Source organism: Mastomys coucha, unplaced genomic scaffold (genome assembly GCF_008632895.1).
Source record: "Mastomys coucha isolate ucsf_1 unplaced genomic scaffold, UCSF_Mcou_1 pScaffold22, whole genome shotgun sequence".
Classification (NCBI taxonomy): Eukaryota; Metazoa; Chordata; class Mammalia; order Rodentia; family Muridae; genus Mastomys; species Mastomys coucha.
Window position 1 is genome coordinate 100646545 of NW_022196905.1, and position 7940 is coordinate 100654484.

General features: G+C 39.6%; 1 protein-coding gene across 5 annotated transcripts in view; it reads right to left on the reverse strand.

Annotated features, from left to right (window-relative positions):
* Evi5 (ecotropic viral integration site 5) overlaps window positions 1-7940 on the reverse strand; it is a 167478-nt gene that overhangs the window by 127799 nt on the left and 31739 nt on the right. For 4 of the 5 annotated variants that reach the window (XM_031337208.1, XM_031337212.1, XM_031337211.1 and 1 more), the window contains exon 2: window positions 1477-1706. In XM_031337208.1, the coding sequence (XP_031193068.1) occupies window positions 1477-1625 (149 nt within the window). In that variant the 5' untranslated portion in view covers window positions 1626-1706. Of the gene's footprint in view, window positions 1-1476; window positions 1707-7209; window positions 7260-7940 lie in introns of those variants that run through there. The other variant, XM_031337209.1, reaches the window with a different exon arrangement.

Consider the following 7940-nt stretch of genomic DNA (forward strand, 5'->3'; position numbering starts at 1 on the left):
AAAAAAATTAAGTGAAAGTAAAACAAAATAAAAGCATGTAGTATCAATACCTATTAAAATGACTAAAATTCAACACCATGATCATGATCTAGGGATGCAGCTCAGGTGGTAGAGTGCTTGCCTAGCACACATGATGCTCTTGGTTCAATCTCCAACACCACATAAACTGTGTGTGGTGCACTACCTGTAGCACCAGCACTCATCAGATAAATGCAGGAGAATAGGAAGTTCAGGATCCCCCTTAGCCTGGGCTACATGAGACCCAGTCTCAGAAAAAATGTTTGAAGACAACTAAAGTGATGAAGGTAGCCCCATCTTGTCCTAGACACTTCTCAACCCCACAACAGTGACATTTGCATTGACTACACATTTGGGATTTTCATGACCCTAACCATGGTTCAGATATATTAAGCAAAAAACATGACTATGAACTAAAATAATCGAAGAAAATATGGCAGAGCAATTGTCGGCCAGGTGGTAGTGATGTACACCTTAGATCCCAATACTCAGGAGGTAAGGGCAGCTGGATCTCTATGAGTTCAAAGCCAGCCTGGTCTACAGACTGAGTTCCAGGGCAGCCAGAAACAGCAGACAGTTTCTACAGAAAGAAACTCTATCTCAAGAAGACAAAACAAAATAAAAAAGAGCTTAATGAAACTGTATGTTTTAAAAAATGTGAATAGTTTAACCAGAGTTACACATCAAAAAAAGCTATTAAAACTTATCCTTTACCCTTAAAGCCATAGCACTGCACTTTGACCATACACAAAAAGCTGCCGAACCTTACTTTCTTTTGTAGATGATGGCCCAGAGACTCTGGAACTCACTCTATAGACCAAGCTGGCCTCAAGCTCAGAGTTTGGCTCTGCCTTGTTGAGTGCTAAAATCACAGGAGTGCACCCACACCCACCTCTAAAGAGTTCAAAATTTAACAACAGAGTAAACAGTATCTTATCCCTAAGAGACGCAATAATTATTGTCTCACTCTTATGGGATGGGATACCTTAGCTTCCATAGAATTTCTTACTCTAAAATCAGATACCTAGACTTGACTGAATCATTTTATATTTTAAACAAAGGAAACTACTTAGAAAGCTTTCATGTTAAGTAATAACATGAGAACATATGTTAGTAAGAAAGTTTCTGCTAACATGCAAGGCCTAGGGGTTTACTCCCCACTCTAAAAAATAAAAAAAAAAAAATTAAAAGGTAGTTTTGCCTTAATAATTCATAAAAGTCATGAAGGATTTAGAGTTTAAAATGCTAAGAAAGGAATGGGGAGTGCTATCAGCATAAGCATATCTTAGTCTTAAACTCTGGCCATGCCTAAAGGTGTCTGCTGCATAATTCTGATAAACAAAGGGCCAAAATCCGGGAAGCAAGGAAACAAGCATTCTTAGTAGGAATGAATACTTAAGCTGGACTATGGTTTGGTTTGTATGATAATCAAGAGAAACATCCAGCAATTGCACTTACCTGTTTTGTTCCTCCAGCTTAGCCAGGAGTTCTAAGTCGTCTGGACTCAACTTTGATGGGGAAGACGGCGATTCTGTTGGTGTTGACAGTGTGGGAGATGAGGATGTAGTGTGTAATGAGGCAGATGGACCTGCCACCTGACTGGCCATCTGACTGACTGTGTACGATACTGTGTTCTTCACCCATGAGAGAGTAGAACTCAGCTTTTCTGCCACCTTGTCTGTCGCCACCTAAGAGTAAGAACAAAAGCACATTTTAGTTTTATTTCAGTCATTATCACAAACCTGGTGATCCTGCTAAATTTTACTTAATAATCAGAGGTGATGGGGATTAAACCTGGTTTTGCTATTATTCTAACATCCAGACTTTGAAACTATTTTTTTAGATCTATTTGTCTTTATTTTATGTTTGCCTACTTGTATGTGTATACACCATACCCATGCCTATTGTCCTCCCTCAGAAGTCAGAAGACGGTGTCAGATGCTGAAACCAGAGTCATACATGGCTGTGAGATGCCATGGAAATGCTAGGAGCCAAACTCAGCTTCTCTAGAGAAACAGCAAGCGCTCTTAACTCACAAACCACCTCTCCAGGCTGGGAACTATTTATCTCTACTACATGCTGCCAACATCAACACACCAGAGTGTTTTCCAAGCTATAAAGTGAAGCCCTGCCTGATGGCACACACTTAATTCTAGCACTCAGGAGGCAGAAGGCAGGCAGGTCTCTGTGAATTCAAGGCCAGCCTGACCTATACTCCTGGTTCTAGGAGCAGCAGGACTACTAAGGAAGTCCTTGTCTCCAAAATATCAACTTACAAAATTTATATTTCACTAGCATATACCTTAAAAACCTATATAGTGCTTAGCTTCCTGTTCAAGAATAAAGATGTGATCTCTCAGCTTCCTGTTCTAGCCTTCTGCTCATGATGCCTTGCCACTGTGCACTCCCCATTGAGAACTATAACCCAAAATGGACTTTCTTCTACTAAAAAATAAAAGTACACATACACACACAGTATTTGTGTACATGCCAGTAAATTCCATCAAGATGTAAATATATTTTTCCTTCTTTCTTTGTAAAGAATATTCTTTATTGAGATTTTGGTCAAAATATATATATATATATAAAAGCCAAGGAAGGAATATCAGGATGGGCGTCCTGAACAAGCAAGACTAACAAGATCATGTGTGTGCATATGCATGTGTGTGTGTATGTTTTTTTAAGACAATTTCTCTGTGTAGCCTTCGCTGTCCTGGAACTCATTATGTAGAGGGCCTCCAGAAATCTGCCTCCTTCTGCCTCCCAAGTACTGGGATTAAAGGCATGTGCCAACACTGCCTGTCCTGTCCAAGAAGACCTTTTATCAATGTGTCTTTGAATACACTAAAGAATACTTTCACATAAAGATACCAGCTTCAAAGGTACAAAATTAATTTAAATGGCTAAGAGAGTGGGAGGGGCTCAATGAAGAACTTTATAAGTAGAAGCTGTTCAGAAATAGAGGTTAAGTTCCCTACTAATAACCACAAGTAGCAATTATAGGACCCAAACCTAAAGACCTGGTTAAGGTTAAGTTTTGGGGGAGGTTAGTCAGGCAATCTGATTAGGTAAAACTTTAAATCTCCTCTGTTCTCTAAGAGTCAGCAAATTATGTATAATTTCTATACTGTTGCCATTAAGCATGCCAAATGCATATGTATACAACAAAATTTAGCCAAAAGAGAAAAGAAATACATGGCTGGAGAGTTGGTTCAGCAGTTACAAACACACTGCTCTTCCAGAAGTCCTGAGTTCAACTCCCAGCAACTACATGGTGACTCACAATCATGTATGTAATGGGATCGGATGCCCTCTTCTTTCCAGTGTACCTGAAGACAGTTATTCACATACATACATACTCACATACATAAAATAAATATTAAAAAAAAAAAAGAAGAAATCCATAAGTCTGAAACTGACCCTTGGATTTAAATAGTTGTGCAAAAGTAAACAATCTCAAAGATAACTGCTTATGAAATAAGGTATAGCAGGGGCTTTGCTAAACGTTTGTGTGTATGCGCATGTGCTTGCTACTCAACGGAGTTGGTTAGTTCTATCCTTCTATCAAGTGGATTCCAGGCTTGGTAACAAGCACCTTTACCTGCTGAGCCATCTCACCAGCCCTAATAGATTTTCATAGAATTGTACATTTAAAAAATTACCATTAAAAGAGTTTGTAAGGAGCAGGCTAGACCGCTCCACAGTTAAAAACACTTGCTCTTGCTGAGAACCAGAGCCTGATTCCCACCACCACACTTAACAATCTAGAGCCATGGTTCTCAACTGGGAGCTGAATGACTCTTTCACAAGTCTCAACTTAGACCATCAGAAACACAGCTATTTTACATTACGATTCATAACAGTAGCAAAATGAAGTTTTGTGTGTATGTGCTTAGTAATGAAGTACCAACAAACAAGATAATTTTATAACTGGGGATCACCACAACATAAAGAATCGTATTAAAGGGTCGCAGCATTAGGCAGGTTCAGGACCACTCATCTAGAGTATTTAATAACTTCTGTGGCCTCCACAGGCACCTGCATGCATGTGGTACACATACATATACACAGGCACATACACACATAAAATAAGTAAATTTTGCTGTTGTTTCATTTTTGTTTTTGAGACAGGGTCTTTCTCCATTGTTTTGGCTATCCTAAACTCACTACATAAATCAGGATGTATTCAAACTCACACGCATCCACCAAGGCCTAAGTGCTGGGTTAAAGGAGTACACTACCACACTTGGATAAACAATGTTTCCTTTTTTCTTTTTTTTTTTTTCCCCATGGTTTTAGGGCTTTATTGTAGAAAAGAGAGAGAAGGTAAAAAAGTAGAGGCCGGCCATGGCCACGTGGAAAGGGGAGCCGAGGGGAGAGAAAAGGCTGACTAGAGAGCAAGGACCTAAGAGCAACAATGTTTCTTTAAAAAGACTTTGTGGACTAGCTAGATGGCTCAGTCAGCGAGCGTACTCATGCATGCCTAGAACCCGAGCTTCATCTCTAGAACTCAGGACTAGCTAGATGGCTCAGTCAGTGAGCGTACTCATGCATGCCTAGAACCCGAGCTTCATCTCTAGAACTCAAATGAAAGACGGAAGGAGAGAACAAGCTCCACAAAGCTGTCCCCTGTCCTCCACGTGTATACCATGACACACACGCATGAGTGTAAACACACGCACATGTATACTTACAATAATTAAAAAACACAAACAAAACTTGTAATATATATATGTATATATATACATACATATGCACATATACATATATGTATGTGTATATATATACATATATATAAAGATTACAAGCCATGCAATACTTGTATGACCTTAAGATCTTAAATCTTATGTGATGGGGGAAAAAGCTTAAGCACTATAAACTATCTTCTGAATTAACATGCCAGCCACCCTTAAGTTTATGTTTAGTGGGGGCTAGAGAGATGGCTCAGTGATTAAGAGCACTGACTATTCTTCCAAAGGTCCCGAGTTCAAATCCCAGCAACCACATGGTGGCTCACAACCATCCATAATGAGATCTGATGCCCTCTTCTGATACATCTTAACACAGCTACAGTGTAGATATAATAATAAATCTTTAGACCAGAGAGAGGAGAGGTCCTGAATTCAAATTCCCAGCAACCACATGACGGCTCACAACCATCAGTACAGCTACAGTGTACTCATATACATAAAATAAATAAATAAATCTTTTTTTAAAAGTTTATGTATAGTAATTCACATACAGACATTAAAACACCAATGCATGCGGAAAAAATCTGCCCCACCTTCTCACAGTAGACAGTACTCTCATCATAGATTGTCCAAAGCTGTGAAGTAGTGGTCTCTCCCCACAACCTATACTTCATCCACATGAAAATTCTATGTGGGGTGGGGGAGAATGGTATGGAAAAATATTCTAAGACATATTAAGCCATTCCACAAAGCAGAGGAGCATCTAAAACAACAAAGATTCAGCTGCAAGTATTAATGGAGCAAGGATTTTACCCAGGGTGCCTCCTGCTTTTCAGGATCCCTCCCTGCTACACTGTCTTTCCTTTTGAAATAATATTACAGAAGGCACCAGATGGCCCTGGTTCCTGAGGAAAAAGCCTCTAAAAAACAAGCAAGATGAAATATAGGAGCCAAGGGAAGAATCATGGGGCAGAGTATTTACTTAGAAGACCTAGGTCTAGAGCTGGAGAGATGGCTTAGAAGTTAAGAGCACTCGCTGCTCTTCAAGAGGTCGAATTCAGGGGCTGGTGAGATGGCTCAGCAGGTAAGAACACTGACTGCTCTTCCAAAGGTCCTGAGTTCGGATCCCAGCAACCACATGGTGGCTCACAACCACCAGTAATGAGATCTGACGTCCTCTTCTTATGCATCTGAAGACAGCAACAGTATATTCATATGCATAAAATAAATAAATAAATCTTTAAAAAAAAAAAAAAGAGGTCGAGTTCAATCCCCATCAACCACATGGTAGCTCATGACCATCTGTAATGGGACCCAATGACCTCTTCTGGTGTGTGTTAAGAGAGCAGCAATCTGTTCATATTCATAAAATAAATAAATCAAAAACAAAAAACAAACAAAAAACTAGATCTATACATTAGAGGACTTCCAGTAGTTTCTCAATGTGTCACTTTCAATGTGATCTGCCAGGCTACTGGTGAGATGGGTCAGAATGAACCGGGCCAGGAAGGCCAACATGGAGTTAATAATACTGTCAGTGAGGCTGCCTTTGAGAGACAGGTTGGACAAGCTGCCTGTCCTGCATCCAAAGAGGCACAGTGGGCATGACACTGCCCATTGTTCAGAATCTGGCTCCCATAGGTAGGCTCTAATGACAGCTGCTCCAGGTTTGACCCCAGGTAAAAGTGCTTACCATGCAACCGGGTGACCTCCTGAGTTCATCCCCGAGATTCCAACCTCATCTACATGGAACTGTCTCAAAAATAAATGAAATTCTAAAATTGCTTTTAGTTTTGACTTTTTCACATCTTTACATTCAATTTTATAATGTATCTTATCTTCCACAGGTTCTAGGCTTTAGGCTTACACTGTACTGCCTTTAATTCCCTGCACTACAAGTTCTGAACAGTGACTTGACCCTTCCTCTCTGAAATCTATCTTCATTCAGCATTTCATGTTAGCCTCTTTCACTTCCATGTTAACCTGCTTTCACTTTCTTCTTTTTCTCAAAACATTTTTACTTTCTCTTGAAATTTCTTTATCCCCTATTATTTTAGGATAATGTTTAAAGTGTCCAGAATTTTGTATATTTTCCAACTATTTTTCTAACTTTACAACACAAGTTATACAATGATAGAGCAACTGGTTTTAACTTTACTCTACTCTGGTCTGTGGGCACAAGTAAAAGAGCATCTCGTATTCAGGAATGTGGTCTGTCCTCATAATCTTAGAGGAACATGTTTTCTGCTGTTGTCTTCACTCAATTACCCACTGCCAGTGTACTCAGCAGCAGGTACATGGAAAGTAACAGAGTCTCCAGCTCTGACCAATGTCATTGTGCAGAAATGAATGACTATACCTTGTCTTTATTCCTGGAAACTTCCTCTCAAGTCTGTTTTATCTGAAATTCATATAGCCACTTCAAATTTCTTTTGATTTATCAGCAAAGCCCAAAAGGCAAATAAAAAGGTAAGTAAGGTCCAGGCATGGTGGTACATACGTGTAATCCCAGTTGAGGCGGGAACATTGCAAATTCGAGGCCAGCCTAGGGGTATGTGAGATCTCATGCCTCAAAAAAAGAGAAAAAAAAAGTTTACATACATACATGTACGAGGAGGAGGGCAGGTATGAAAATATCTGGTAGTTTCTGGTTCTATTTTGGTATTGGGGGGCACTTTCCATTCTTAGAAATACGAGTTTGTATATAAAAGGATGTGTTCCATTCTGAACAGAAGAGTTTTTCCAGTAACTATTTTACTGAAATGTAAAGTTGTATCAAGGCAATAAAGTTTTAAATACTTGTACTTGTTTTGCATATATATAGGTGCTTTGCCTGAACATATGTCTGTACGCCATTTGCATGCCTAGTTCCCAAAGGAGGCCAGAAGAGAGCATCTATCTCCTGGAGCTGGAGTCTCAGACTGTTATTAGCTGCCTATGGTCCTCTGTAAGAACAGCCAGTGCTCTAAAGGACTAAGCCATCTCTCCATACAAATAAAGTTTGCTTGTTTTTTTAATATGTATTTACTGTATGTATATGAGTACAATGTAGCTGTCTTCAGACACACCAGGAAAGGGAATCAGATCCCATTAAAGATGGTTGTGAGCCACCATGTGGGTGCTTGGGAATTGAACTCAGGACCTTTGGAAGAGCAGTCGGTGCTCTTAATCACTGAGCCATCTCTCCAGCCCCACAAATGAGGTTTTTGTTTTTGTGGGGTTTTTTTTTTT